We start from the raw sequence: 15,447 nt of genomic DNA, 5'->3' as shown, positions 1-15,447 counted from the left end.
ACTTGTGTTCCCTCTCTTGCTGTGTCTCTCTCTGTCAAATAAATAAATAAAATCTTTAAAAAAAGAAAAAGGGAAAAAGAAAAATTCAAAAAAAAAGAGTTAAAGAAAAAATTAACTTTGAAAGACTAAAGGATCATGGTAAAAAAGCGATGGATTCTATGTGCATTATTCCCCTAGCGCTGGAGTTCTGCCGTTCTCATTGATTGGTAAACATGGTCTTGGCTGGCTATTCTCCCTGATCTTCTGGGGGAGGGGCCTGTTGCCGTGGTTCCCAAATGTCTTTGCCCGAGGCGAAATTGCCCCGCCCTTGCCCGATCTGGGCTAAGTAATCTGTTCGGGTTTGCTCTCGGGAGCTTTTGTTCCCTGCAAGCTTTCCATGCACTTTTGGAGGCCGAGAGTGAAAATGGCGGTCTCCGAATCTCCACCCCGGAGGAGCCAAGAACTTGGGGCCCCGCTCCTCAGTGCGTCCCCAGAGAAAAGCAGTCGATCAATCCCGTCTCCCTGCTCTGGCCGCACTCCATGCTCACCCAGCCTGTGACCGAGCGTTTCTATCTCTGACACCCAACTCAGTGTGGAGTCTCCAAACCCAGCAGATCCCTGCAGTGCGCTCCCGCGCTGCTCCTCCCGGGGGAGGAAGGGGAGTCTCCCCGGATCTGCCGCTTATTGGGTCCCTGCTGGAGGAGCAGTGGCCCGACTGTGCCGTGGATCACCGTTTATGGCAACCCCAAGCTGAGAGCCCGCGCCTCGGCTCCGTCTCTGCAGCCGGCTTCCCCACTCTGATACCTGGGAGCTCTGCCACACTCAGGCACCCCTGGTCTTCCTGTGACCCCGAGGGTCCTGAGACCAGTGTCCCACGAGGGTTCCACCCCCTGCTTAGCCACTGGAGCGACGTCCCTTAGCAGAGCCGACTTCTAAAAGTTCCGATCTTGTGGTCCACGGCTCTATCACTTGCCAGAAGCAGCTGATGGAGGCCCCCCCCCCGCCGTCTATCCTCCCGAATATCACCTCAGATTCACTTCTCTGCACGTCCTACCTTCCAGAAAGTGGTCGCTTTTCTGTTCAGAGAGTTGTTGCTATTCTTTTCTTCGACCTCCTGTTGAGTTCATAGTTGTTCAGAATGGTTTGATCCCTATCCAGCTGAATTCCTGAGACCAGACGAAATCCAGGTCTCTTACTCCTCCGCCATCTTGCTCCACCGAGAAAAGATACTTTTAAGACAATTGGTGAAAAAAGTGAACATGAACAGAGTATTCAGTTGGATCTGACAGTGGTATCAGAAAGGATCTCTTACCTTTTAGGGATATATACTGTAATTTTTTGTTTGTTTCAAGTTTTTATTTAAATTCCAGTTATCATAAAGCGTAATATTAGTTTCAGGAGTAGAAATCAGAGATTAATCACTTACATATAACACCCAGTGCTCATCACAAGTGCCCTGCTTAATACCCATCAGCCATTTAGCCCATCCTGCCGCTCACCTTCCCTCCAGCAACCCTGTTTGTTCTCTATCGTTAAGTCTGTTTTATGGGTTGCTTCTCTTTTATTTCCCCCATGTTCATCTGTTTGGTTTCTTAAATTCCACATATGAGTGAAATCATATGGTATTTGTCATTCCCTGACTGACTTACTTCACTTAGCATAATACCCTCTAGCTCCATCCATGTCATTGGAAATGACAAGATTTCATTCTTTTTTATGGCTGAGTAATATTCCATTGTGTGTGTGTGTGTGCGCGCGCGTGTGTGTATGTGTGTGCGCGCGCGCATGCGCGCGTGTATAAATACAGGTGAAATAAATGGGATTTGCTTTAAAATAGTCCAGCAAAAACATGGGGCGGGGGAGATCAAGGGGATAAAGATAAAACAGAAGTTGCAGGTTGTTAATTTTTGAAACCGAGTGTACACTCTGGTACTGGGTACATGAGGACTTGTGTATGTTTGGAAATTTCTATAATAAGTTGAAAATAAAATGGGTTGCAATTTTGGTACTGGGATTCATACTGAAGAAAAGTAACTAATTTTATTTTCTTAAAATGGAGTGTTTTATGTTATAAATACTACTGATAACAGTCAAAATAAGGAACAAATAAAGTTATGAGAAGCAATTTATATATAAATTCTCTTAAACTCTTTTTCATTTATCTTTAAATACCTAACATACTGCCTGGCATAGGAGAGGCACACAGCAAAGGGCTTGTTGAACTGTAATCTCACCACAGTAAAAGTGTTTAATTTTTAGAGAGATTTAAATTTTTCTTTTTCTCTAAGAATTTATCTGTTAGAAATGGGTAGGTTTAAGGTTGGTCTCATTTTTCTGAATAAGATAATTCTTATTTTATAATGTTAGATCTTAGAACACTGGGTTGTTTTATGCCAGATTTGAAAATACCTATACAAATCTTTAATTGTTTTGCTATGTCAGCATTGAGACTTAACATCTCTGTATTTTGGTTGCTCAATATGGTATTAGGTTTTCATGTAAGTTAATTATTAGTTAATTTATCAAGAATATTCAATTAGTTTATCAAGTTGTATTTTTCTCTTGAAGTAAAAAGTTCAACTTACAGCCTTGAATTGCATGCTTTTAGTTGAAACATTGGAAATAGGACAATTCAAATACTGCATTTGTCCGGCATGAAGTTTGATTTTCTGTCTTCAGGAAATAATATCAGCCACATTGATGTTTTACTGTTTTCTGTCTTGTTTAAGAAATGGATCTCTTCCTTACACCTAGCCCAAACTAGCCAAAATCAGTTTAACGCCTGATAACTGGCTTAGTATCTAGTCTGTGTGTAATATCCTGTGTAATTTTTTTCTCCCCTCTCCTTAAAAAGCCACTAGAGCAGAGTTGCTGAGGAACAGTGTAATTTCCAAATTACATCAAAGAAGTAGAGCTAAAGGGCTCAGATTATAATCCACAGACTGACTAGTCAACCCCTAAATTAACTCCACAAATGTTAGCTAGATTGGGCTATGTGTAATCTAGTCAGAAGTTGGAATCAGAATAGATAAGTGATCTGTAACATTCATCCGTAATGTCTGTAACAGCACTTAAAAAGCGTTGATATACTTCAGCTTCACCTGTGGACCATATCCATCCTTCTCTTTTGGATCATTATGCTATGAAGGACAATTTCTCTACCAATGTTACTTATCCCAGTGCTTCCTAGAACTGCTTTTTCTTTCATTATCTCCTCCCTTCTACATATATATAAATGCCTACCATACTTGCACACATATAGTAGACACTCATTTTAACAGTTCATTCTTTTTCTTTCTTTTCCAGTGTCATCTTCCCCAAATCTGTCCTGTTTTTAAAAACAAAAAAAAACCCATAAACTTCCTCCAAATACCATACTTTGGGTTTTTTTTTTCCTTTGACAGCCAACTTTAAAAAGGCCATACTTACTATTCCTTACCACCCATTCGGGATTTAACAAAGTCTTTTTTCGACCTTTCTTTAATACTTTTTGTTAACTGTCTCCTGAAGAACTTCTCGTAATTTGAATCCATGATTCAAGAACTGTTTACACTTCTCTAGCCAATTCTCTGGCTGGCTGGTGCTCTTCCTCTTTGGGAGTGCCATGTTTGCTTGTGTGGGTAGTGTGCCGCACAGCTCTTGGGCATCTTCCCCGTTGTAATCTATGTGAGAGGCCCTCCTTGGTACTGTGCAGTGTACAGCTTCACTGTTTATATGCAACAGCTTTGCTCACAACTTAAATGCATTGATAATTTCACAGATTTCCATCTGATGACCTCTCCTTTCATACCATAATAGGTTCTCAAAGTCAGTGGAGGGACTGTGTGCTAATTCTGTTCCTCAGCTCAAACTGACAGGAATAGGCCATTCTATTTTTCTAGCCCAGAACGCTCTTCTGAATTCCAGATTTTTTCTAAATGTCATGTAGGATTTGCCATTAAGATTCAACTAAAATCTTTTTTATCTTACCTTCTCCCATTCCCTCAACCTAATATGTATCCATATCCTGTATACCCTATTTCAGGTACCAACTCAGAGCCATCTTGAGTTCCTCCTTCAGCCTCATTCTTTTTTCACCTAATTAGTTAGCAGTCTTGCAGATGCTACCTCCTAAACCTGACGTTTTAAAATATGTTGATCTTGGGGGCGCCTGGGTGGCTCAGTTGGTTAAGCGACTGCCTTCGGCTCAGGTCATGATCCTGGAGTCCCGGGACCGAGTCCCGCATCGGGCTCCCTGCTCAGCAGGGAGTCTGCTTCGTCCTCTGACCCTATCCCCTCTCATGTGTTCTCTCTCTCTCATTCTCTCTCTTCTCAAATAAATAAATAAAATCTTTGAAGAAAAAAAATAAATAAAATATGTTGATCTTCGTACCCCTTTACATTCATAAAAATTATTTTTTTAAAGATTTACTTATTTGAGACATGGAGAGAGAGACATTCTTAAAAATTATTAAGGACCCAAAGAACTTCTTTTATGTGGATTAGAAGTCAAAAATAAATTTTTAAATATTTATAATAATACTAAAACCATTATATTTTGACATGAATAATATTTTAATGAAAAATAACCTTCAAAAACAAAAATTGTTTTACATTTTTGAAATTTCTTTACTATCTGACTAAACAGAAGACAGCTAAATTCTCGTATGTGCTTCTGCATTCAGTTTGTTGTGATATATTGTTTGGATTGAAGTGCTTAAAGAAAACTCAGTTTCACACAGATACGTAGTTAGAACACAGAGAGGTATTTTCAGGTAATTGATACCACATCAGAACTTGACCAGTGGTGGTTTAATGATGAAAATTTAATTGCAATGTGGAATCTGAAACCACATCAATGAACTTTTAATACAATTATTATGTTAAAATCTATCATGTGTAACTTGATGCAGTTGGAAAATATTGATTCACCGAGTTATGCAGATATTCCAAATATTGACATATTTCATCATACAGTATTTTTTAATCACATTTGTTAAAACATCACCAATCTTACAAGGAAAGGCTTTAAGTAGTGGGAAGCTATCAAGCCTCACAGTGGCAAAGTCAAGTTTTCGAGAATTCTGGTTTTTGCTTGATCACGTGAATGTTATCACTGGCAACAAATACTTTCAGTGTTTTTCCTTGAAGTTACAGCTCCCTTCATTGATTTCTGAGGCGATGTCTGCCAGACAGCCTTTCATGTGGAAGAGTGCTGCAGTGAGAAGAGGAGCTAGTTCTGCTTGAAATTCGAATAATTACACAAGTCTTCTTCCTCAGGACAATCATGTTACTGAACGGATGTGCTTTATGCACACTTCCCAATTTGTCACATACTATTAAAAAGAAGTGTATTTAAGGGTCAAGATTTAATAAAATCAATATTTTTTATCTTTCAACGTGGATATTCTTAAGTGAAACTGTTTTCCACTGCAAGGAGGCAGTGAAGAATACAGTGACTCTAGTATATAATTTGGTGCTGCTGCTTTAACCCATGCTAAGGTGTCCGCATTGTTACCCACCATTGTTTTTGCAATGTCATTGCAAATATCCACCCAGTGAAAAAGGCCAAATAACACTTAAATAACGCCTTTATATTATTATGAAAATGGTTTTGACCTCATAGATGGGTATGTTGAAAGAATCGTGGGGCCCTCTCAGGGTCCATTGACTGTCCCTTGAGAACCACTCCCTAAACATCCAAGACATGTGCCCTTGCCTACCCTGTATGTGGTCTTTGCCCCAACCTTTATTAATTTTATTAATCTGGTCTCCTAAATGATCTCTCAGTCTCCTTTCTCTTTCTCAAGAATTACCTTTCTAGAACACAAATCTGATTATGTAGATACTCTTTTAAACTCTTTCAGCCGGGGTGCCTGGGTGGCTCAGTCATTAAGCGTCTGCCTTCGGCTCAGGTCATGATCACAGGGTCCTGGGGTTGGGCCCGCATCGGGCTCCCTGCTCAGCGGGAAGCCTGCTACTCTCTCTCCACTCCCCTTGCTTGTGTTCCCTCTCTTGCCATGTCTCTCGCTGTGTCTCTGTCAAATAAATAAATAAAATCTTTAAAAAAAAAAATAAACTCAGCATGCCCAGCACAATGGAATAAGATCTAATAAATTCCTTTATAGAACATAAAAGCTTCTTTATTATCATGCCTACCTTATTAACTTCTGTTCCTGTCACTACATACTTCTACTCTTTAAGCCAAACTCAATTTATTGGTAATTCCCTAAACACATCATTGTTTCTACAGTCCCATACATTTGCATGTGCCACATGTTCTTTCCACCTGGAATACCCTCACTTTTAGTTTCCACCTATCCCTCCAACTCTGCACATCATTTTATATCACCTCATGTTACTACCCACAAAATTTTATATTTTGTTAGAGTTTTAAAATTTCTGTAGGACTTACACTGCTTTATAGTTATTTTGCTTATGTCTTATTTTCTCCCATTAGATTGTGAGCTGTTTGATGTCAGGAACTGTGTCTGTCCTTGTATTCCTAGTACTTACCAAGGGCAAGGCATATAGTAGTCATTTAATAAATGTTTGAGTATTTCAATGAATTTCATAGAAACTTCTAATACTATCCTTGGATAGAGTTGCTAATGAATAGTAAAAAGGCCACACATGGGCAGAAAAAGGAAAAATATCTATATATATGTGCCTCAGCCACTTTATTGGATAAAGTAATGAATCTATTTCTATAAATTTGACTGTAATTAAGATTCAAGAGAACATTTCAGTTTATTTCTGTTTCTGAAAAGTTGAAGTGGTTTACATTGAAAAATTAACCTTAATTCATTTTAACTCCATCTCTAATAAATTTGGGGGGTTTTTCCTTTGATAATTTAGCATTCTTAACATGAGTGCAAAAATGCCAGGATACTTCTGTATTTCTATTAATATTTAAAAACTAGTACCTTTTAAAATATTAAGATAACCTTTTAAATGTGTCCTCTACGTTGTTTTATATTAAAACTTGGTTGATTATGTCTTATGTTTTGAACTTAGTACACTAAAATAATATAAGGTCTCCTATCAGAAAGGCATCTAAATAGAGATCTTACTTAGTGTAATCTACCTATATACAACCTGTATCAACAAAAAGAAACTCCTTTAAAATAAAAATTGGGGGGCGCCTGAGTGGCTCAGTCAGTTGAGCATCTGCCTTCGGCTCAGGTCATGATCCCAGGGTCCTGGGATCGAGCCCCACATCGGGCTCCCTGCTCAGTGGGAAGCCTACTTCTCCCTCCTCCACTCTCCCTGATTGTGTTCCCTCTCTCACTGTGCCTCTCTGTCAAATAAATAAAAATTTAAAAAATCTTAAAAAAAAATTTTTTACCAATATTTCATAATGTATAAAACTTTCAAAAGTTAAGTAAAAATTTTTATATGTAAGAAATGTTATTGCCCACCATGTATTCTGCGTAATGCATTGTAAGTATATAGATATGGTGAAATCTAAATCACCTAAAATTTGTAGACTTCAAGCAGATTTTGTAGATTATACTTTCATGCCCATTGACCATTTATTTCACTGTTCATTAGCACCCGATTAAAGGAAATAACATAATTTTTTAAAACCAATCACTTTGGGCCTCACTAATTTAGAATTTATGATGAATGAGATACTAGACTGACAGCTTTTTATAGCCCATGGGCTAGATATTGCCTAGTAAATTAAAATTGTTTACAAAATTAAATCTTTAAGAGAGCTGATAAGTATTTTAAAGTAATCATTCCTATGTAATGAGTTTGTTGATTATAAATTGTGCACATAAAGCATATTGACTGATTAAAAGCCATTAGTAATTGAAATTTCTCCAAAAAGATTCTGAATTAGTGAGGTGAGTAATATATGGTCAGATGTATGTCTTTTCAGTTTTTGCAGCGATAATTTGGCCAAAAATTACTTCTCGGGATTATGTTTGAATTCTTTTATGCTATTGTATCCCTGTTGCTTTACATTTTAAAGAATTGGTAAATCCGCGGATCTCTGTGTCAGTGTTGTGTATAAGTAGAATGTGATGGTACCTACTGAGATACAAATTGGATTTCCTTTACATGCTTTCTTAAAAAATTGATATTTTAATTCTACCGATTTAAGGAAATTATTGTTTGTAAAACATTGAAAATGGTTACCTGAACTCAGAAATGGGTGTATTGAGTCCGAAGATTTATAGGAATAATAAATACCAAGTTGTATTTTTAATTTGATAAATTTCTTTTGAAAACAGTTCCCTTTTGTACCATTATTTTTTATATGAAAAAATACATAGGAAATAGAAAAAAAAGGATATATAGTGATTTTGCTCATGAATCTGTTTTCCAGCATTCATTTACTACATACATTGTCATCTGTTCTTTTCTTTATTTCATAATTAATTTCAAAATTCAGCATTTTTTATCTAATTTAACATTTTCATATTTTTAAAGGTCCCCAGGTGCATCCAATTTTTCAGCTTTACCAAAGATCTCTCCTTCATCTCTATCAAATAATTATAACAACATCAACAACAGAAAGTAAGCACTGAATCTTAAAAACTCTTTGTTTAATTGATCGCCCTATTGTGGTTTCAAAAATCTCTTGTATCTAAAACATAGGATAAAAGTCTTAATGCATTAAAATTGAATTTTCTTTTAAATTACTGATCAGTTCTTCTAGGAGTAACTTTACCAGAAAGAAAGCACAGTTATAAACTTCTTGATTTAATACATATACTACAATAATCCACTAAAAGAAAAATAAAATACTTTCAGAATTTTACTTTTTAAACACTATTGAAAATATATACAGAAGTCTATTAGAACTCAGTTTTTTAGTAAGAGTGTAAATTTCAGATGTCATTTGAGAACTAGATATATAATCACCTACAGTCTGTAGTTTTTTTTTTTTAGAGTATATATCAGTGATTCTCACCTGGAAAGCATACACAAATTTTTATGTTTATCAAAAACGCATTCACTTTTTCTTTAAAAAGTTTAGAGAAACAATTCCCTTACCCCATCATGAATCAGAATCTCAGAATTTATAAAAGTTACATGAAAGTGTATGCTGTATTGCCATAAGAAGAAAGTTTAAAAATCACTTGGGCTTCACTATAATGTCTGACATGGGTATATTACCTTGAAGGTACATTACCTTGTCACGGTTTTTGTTTTTTTTTTTTTTATAGAAAAGGATAAAAAGAAAGCTTTTATTATTTGTGATTAGTCCAGTCAAATTAGGGGAAGAACTTTAATCTAGAGACGATTACCCTTTTATTATTTCTTGAATAGATACATTGTTGTTTATTTTTTAGGTTAACTGTATGTAGTTAAATATTTGCACTACTTGTCCAGTTCATAAGTGGCATCTGATTTCCCAAAGAGTAAATTTGGACTAAGGCTATTTGTGAAATAATTTTTAAAATAACATCATTAATTGAATTTGTAAGTTTAATTAATTTTCCCTTAAAATTCATTTCTGGGGTGGAGAGAGGGCTTGACAAAATGATTTTTAATGTACGTCTAGGTTATAAATATGTAAGAACAGCCAAAATAATTTTGGAAAGGAAAATGAGAAGGATTAATCCTACCAAATATCACAACCTGTTGTAAAGATAATAAGAATTCAAACCACATAGTAGTGACCCAAGAATACACCTACAGATCAGTGAAATGGAAAAGACAGTCCAGAAACAGCCCTTTATACATAAAATCAGAAAACACTATAGACTAATGGAGAATGAGCGGATTATCCAGGAACTTTTGTTGGGAAATTGGATTACTATTGAGAATTTCTCTTTAAAACTTTATGTTAAATTGACTTTTTAATTGTTAGGCATATAAAAATGAAAAGGCAAATAAATGGAAAAAAATACTTGCTACAAATAACAAAGGATAAATATTCCTAATATATCAAAGTCATAAAGATCAGTGAGAAATTTTCTAAGACAAGTAGACAAATGGGCAAATGATACAGCAGGCAATAAAAGCAAAATAATTAAAATATGTAAACATTTTAAATACTAAAATTCACAACTAACTACAGATGTGTAAATTAAAACCATAAAAACTCCATCCACTTCTCTGCACTTCAGTCTCACTGGTAATGATACTTATTCTTGCAAGGATTTCGTTTGAGTGTTGGAGTATTAGTCCAACTTTTTAGAAAAGAATTTGCCATGTGTGTCAAGAAGATTTAAAACATTAATTCCCTTATTTTAATAATTTATAAAAAGACGTGTATCATAGTGTAATTACATTATAGTGTAATAGTGAAATATTGAAGATGCTATGAATATCCAAACTTGCAATGTAGTATGTTCTTTACTACTTAAAAATGTATGTCCACAGGCAAAAAACTGAAAGGAAATACCCTTGTAATCTGGTTTGTATTTTATATGGTATCTTTTAATTAAATTCATGAAAAATAATTTTTTTATGGGAGATAAAATACTTCTTGTGTTTCTACCAATTGCAGATGCTCCCACATTTACTATAAAAGAATTCAGTTCCATGTATAACATATTTATAGTTATTCTTTGGAGAAATTTTTAACATTGTATGTAGACTGCATTGAACATAGACTGTATTGGGACCTTTTGACTGGAGTCGTCATACTACTATATCTGGTCTGGTGTGTTTCTGTTTTTGTCTTATTTCCCTCCCATAGTAAAAATATGATGGTATAATCGGATCTTAAAACCTCTGGCTGCAGAAGATACTGGGAAAGGAATTGGAGTATTTTCTTAAGTTTGAAATATGTTTAATGATTCTACTTCTATGGCTAGATTATATTTTTAGCTATTTATATTTGTTTATTTTAGGCACTAAAATAGTCCTTTCATAATAGGAAATTTTTATAGCAAATAGCTACTGAAGTACCACCATGCTTAAAAGTAAAGCTTTAAAAGTAAAGCTTACTTTATTATAAAATGCTCCTAGAAGTCTTAACTGTGTTTATTTAAAAAAAAAAAAAAAAACCTGTAATGTTAGACTTGTGTGCATGGAAGTAATTAAGGTACATCATTATTGTAGTTTAAAAGTTGTACATGATAAGACATATTTTGTTTTTACTGTATGTTTTTACTGAATGATCTGTTCCCCATCCCATGGCAAGTATGAATAAAATTAGGTTAAATGTAAATAAATAAATAAATAAATAAATAAATTAAATAAATAAATAAATAAATAAATAAATAAATGTAAAGCTTAACTTTCTTAGTAAAGAACAAAATTTAAACATTTGTAAAACGGGAGTTTTTTAATTTTAATTTGACTTAACACTTTATTTTGAATTTGAATTAATATTTGGATTAATATTATAATAATTATCTAAATTATTTCACATAAAATTTATTTCTTTCCATCCAACTTGTAGAAATAAGTAGGAATTTGAGACTTATTGTGAAAGTAGCATAGTTTCTTTAAAAGTATGTAAAATGGGGGGGCGCCTGGGTGGCTCAGTCGTTAAGCGTCTGCCTTCGGCTCAGGTCATGATCCCAGGGTCCTGGGATCAAGCCCCGCATCGGGCTCCCTGCTCGGCGGGAAGCCTGCTTCTCCCTCTCCTGCTCCCCCTGCTTGTGTTCCCTCTCTCGCTGTCTCTCTCTCTGTCAAATAAATAAATAAAATCTTAAAAAAAAAAAAAAAAAGTATGTAAAATGGGTAATGACCTTTTTTAGATTAAGTGCATTTTTGAAACGTCATGTATATGGAAATATTCTACAAGTGCCAAAGTATATACTAAAATCAGTAGTTATGACTTACAAGTTTATATGAAATTATCTACAAATTCAAAACTTGAATTAAACTGATACATTACTAAGATAAAAAGTTTTCACTTCCAGAAATAAGGATATTAGTCATAAAGATAATAACAAAGTATACTTGGAATTATTTCATATAAATTTAAGAAAGCTTTTATTAAAGACTAATATTATGAAGAATCAGTTGTTTACTCTGATGTAGTAATTTTACCTGCTAGTCTATACAGTATTTGTTTTTGACTCAAATTATAATTTAAGTTCATTTTTAATATGCACCAGTTTCTTTCTCTTTTTGTTCCCTGCATTTTTCTGTCTTGCTACATTTGCTTTGATATAACACTGCCTTTAAAACATCTTTTTAATGTATGTGTTGTCGCAACTCTTGGCATTCCACATCAGAGCACATTTCTATTTTTATGTTAATTAATTTAAAGCTCTTCTATTTGAAATGGAAATGACTCCCTGTAAGAGATTAAACTATGAAAAAGAATTTGATTTTGGAGACTGACAGAGCTAGCCAGCCATATGGCTCTTTGCAAGTTACTTGCTGAAAGCATCATTCATTAGCTGCGAAATGAGCATAATTATAGTTATGAGGATTAAATTATAGATTTTATAATACTTATAATGTCAAATATAAGTGCTAATTGAAAAGTCAATCTGAAATTTACCAAAAAATAAGTTACTTTGATTTTCAGTGTATCTTTATTTAGGGTGATAGATTTATAATACAGAATTAATGTAGTATAATACTAAAATTCCCATTAAGGTTACAGGCATACTAATTTATTTTTGCAAAATAGCACAGCCATAGAGGATAAGGACTAGCTTGCCATCTTTAGGGAAAAAATAGTCATAGGCCTAGGTTTCCATGTACCTTGTTGAAGCGTTTTAAGAACTCCTGGTTTTGGTATTTTCCATTACTTATTTTAATATTTGAATTAGGAAACACTCCTGGTTTTGGTATTTTCCATTACTTATTTTAATATTTGAATTAGGAAGCACATTGAGTTACAAGTGGCCAATCAATATAGTATTAAAATATTTTAAATTTGTCAGTTTTTATTATTATCATTGAGCATCTAGACTGTCTCAATCTTTGGGCAAGGCTTATATTTACTTTGTCACTTAAACTAAATGTAGATATCCTCTAAGATTCAAATTTTAAAAGACAAACTGCTTTTGCAAGTTTTTGTTCATTTCTCAGTAAATAAAAATCCCTATCCCAGCAAATTCCATCCTGTTGCCACTAAGAAGAGAAGAGCTTCCAGCATCCATTTGTGTTACTTGTGGCAGAGACAGATATCTGAATATATACTTAAGGAATAAGCATGTAAATGTGCTTTTTTAGTCTTTTCACTTTGTGTGTGTGTGTGTGTGTGTGTATGTGTCTAGGCATGAGCATACATTTGAACATAGTGTACTCTGTTCAAATTTTATTATAATTTTATATCTGGAATATGTGTGGATTTTTTTTTATTGTGGAGAATAGGTAGAAAATGCAGGCCTTTCATTTTTGTATATAGAGACTTTGATTTTTAGCACTTACAGGAATAAAAGAAAAACAGGATTTAGCTTTTTGTTACATGTCCTCAAAGTTAGATTCAAAAATCCAGTCATCAATCACTGAGTGAACATATATTGAATTGCTAATAGGTGTCTTGCATTTTAGTCATGACTGGAAATATAAAATATGAATCATAAAGTTAATGATCTGCATCATATACTGCTTATAAGAACTATGATTATTCAGAACCTGGCAGAAACAATGAACAGCCAGGCCTCTGTGGCCTAAGTAACTTGGGAAATACGTGTTTCATGAACTCAGCTATTCAGGTAGGTCTTTCCAAAGTGAAACTCACATGTTTCATGGAAATCAGCAATAAAAGAAGAGTAGAGTTTTACATATCAGAACAAAACAAAACAAAAGATGCTTGAGTCTATTTTTTGTTTTATACTTTTTTTTTTTTTTTTAGTATCAGGAGGTTTTGCTTCTTTGAGTCTGGGAACTGGTCTTTTTGTTTATGTTGGGGGTATGTTCTTAAAAATGTAAAAATATTATTAGGTTAGCATTGTATGTGTAGTTTTGGATTATGGTAGTTTTGTTTTATCTGTGTAGCTTGTTGAGGGGTGTGTGTGTGTGTGTGTGTGTGTGTGTGTGTGTGTTTACTAAAGGCTTTGTTATAACTGGCAGTAATACAGTTCTCTTAAACTGTTAAAATAATAAAGTGAAAGTATAGAAGATACAATAGAAAGTATTTGAAATTATAAGTAAAAAATATTTTTAAAAAAGAATACCCCCGGGGCGCTTGGGTGGCTCAGTTGGTTAAGCGACTGCCTTCGGCTCAGGTCATGATCCTGGAGTCCCTGGATCAAGTCCCGCATCGGGCTCCCTGCTCAGCGGGGAGCCTGCTTCTCCCTCTGACCCTCCCCCCTCTCATGTGCTCTCTCTCTCTCATTCTCAAAAAAAAAAAAAAAAAGAATACCCCGAATAAATGTAGCCAATTGAGATTGTCAGGGTTACTAATTAATCATGTTTATTTGTAACACTGTATTCCTTTATTTGAATCCTGATTTGCTTTTAGCATGACCTTGATTCTCATTGAGGTTTGTTCTCATGAATTAAAAAAATGATGATTGAAAATATGGTTTTGAATTATATCTGAAGTGTCCATTGTAAATATTTTATAAGATAACCTATTAAAAATTAAGGGAGAATCGATCCTTTTCCACAAAATTATTTTTTTATTACATGTAGAAAGAAAGAGGGACAATTTAACTTATTGACTAAAATTACTCTGATCTCTAAAGTTGAAAATTATATAGCTTTTTTTAAGATTAATATTTATAATGCTGATAGTCCAGATTATCCTAAGGTTATAATCATCTAGGTAAAAAAACTACATTTTCTAACAAACTGGAAGAAAGATAAGGCAAATACTGGAATATACTTGCTTAGAATCATTTCATTTTTGCAGCCCTGATCACCCCAGACTTTTTTCTGCATTTGAATACTAGATTTTGCTGGTCTAGCATAGAAACTATAAATAGAATCTTCAATGCATCAGACCAGTGATGTCACAGAGGCCTTGGAAGTCTCTGCTCTCACCTGTAACTAAAGTACAACTCCTCCTGTTTCTACTGTTCTCATTCTGTTACAGTAGCAGGATGTAAAAGGGACATAAATGAGATGATTTGTTGCTGCGGGTGTTGTTTAAAATCTGAATGTTTTAAATTTGATGGAGCAATGAAGAACGGAGCGAGCTGTGGAGCTGCTCCAGCTAATCAAGGGTAGAAAGATATAATAGTGGTTTTGTATTGGTTGGTGTGGCATATGTATGCAGTGATTTTGTTGATTGGATGAGAAATATCTTAATTAAAGGGGTTATTTTGATTTAGATTCATGTCTTTAAAAGTAAATGTTAATTTTTTTAATAAAAAAATTTAATGACTGACCACCTATCTCAAATCGGTTTGAAGTACTCTGCTCATATAACTACATTGTAATAATTGGCTGCATTATGAAATATATTCTTTGTTTTCTTCCAGTGTGAAAAACTCAAATTATTGTCTCCCATCATATACTGCTTATAAGAACTATGATTATTCAGAACCTGGCAGAAACAATGAACAGCCAGGCCTCTGTGGCCTAAGTAACTTGGGAAATACGTGTTTCATGAACTCAGCTATTCAGGTAGGTCTTTCCAAAGTGAAACTCATATGTTTCATGGAA

The 15,447-nt window shown here is 34.4% G+C and overlaps 1 protein-coding gene across 6 annotated transcripts in view; it reads left to right on the top strand.

Moving 5' to 3' along the window:
• USP15 (ubiquitin specific peptidase 15) overlaps positions 1-15,447 on the top strand; it is a 127,855-nt gene that overhangs the window by 69,039 nt on the left and 43,369 nt on the right. For 4 of the 6 annotated variants that reach the window (XR_004678734.1, XR_004678735.1, XM_035002247.1 and 1 more), the window contains 2 exons: positions 8,401-8,487; positions 15,264-15,408. Coding sequence is in view for 3 of the 6 variants with exons in the window: in XM_035002247.1 (XP_034858138.1) it covers positions 8,401-8,487; positions 15,264-15,408 (232 nt within the window). In the remaining 3 variants the exon portion in view is untranslated. Of the gene's footprint in view, positions 1-8,400; positions 8,488-15,263; positions 15,409-15,447 lie in introns of those variants that run through there. The other 2 variants (XM_035002249.1, XM_035002251.1) reach the window with 2 other exon arrangements.

This window comes from Mirounga leonina, unplaced genomic scaffold (genome assembly GCF_011800145.1).
Source record: "Mirounga leonina isolate KUSES-001 unplaced genomic scaffold, KU_Mleo_1.0 Mir_126, whole genome shotgun sequence".
Lineage (NCBI taxonomy): Eukaryota > Metazoa > Chordata > Mammalia > Carnivora > Phocidae > Mirounga > Mirounga leonina.
Note: the sequence above shows the minus strand (reverse complement) of the source record. Positions and strands in the feature narration are given on the sequence as shown.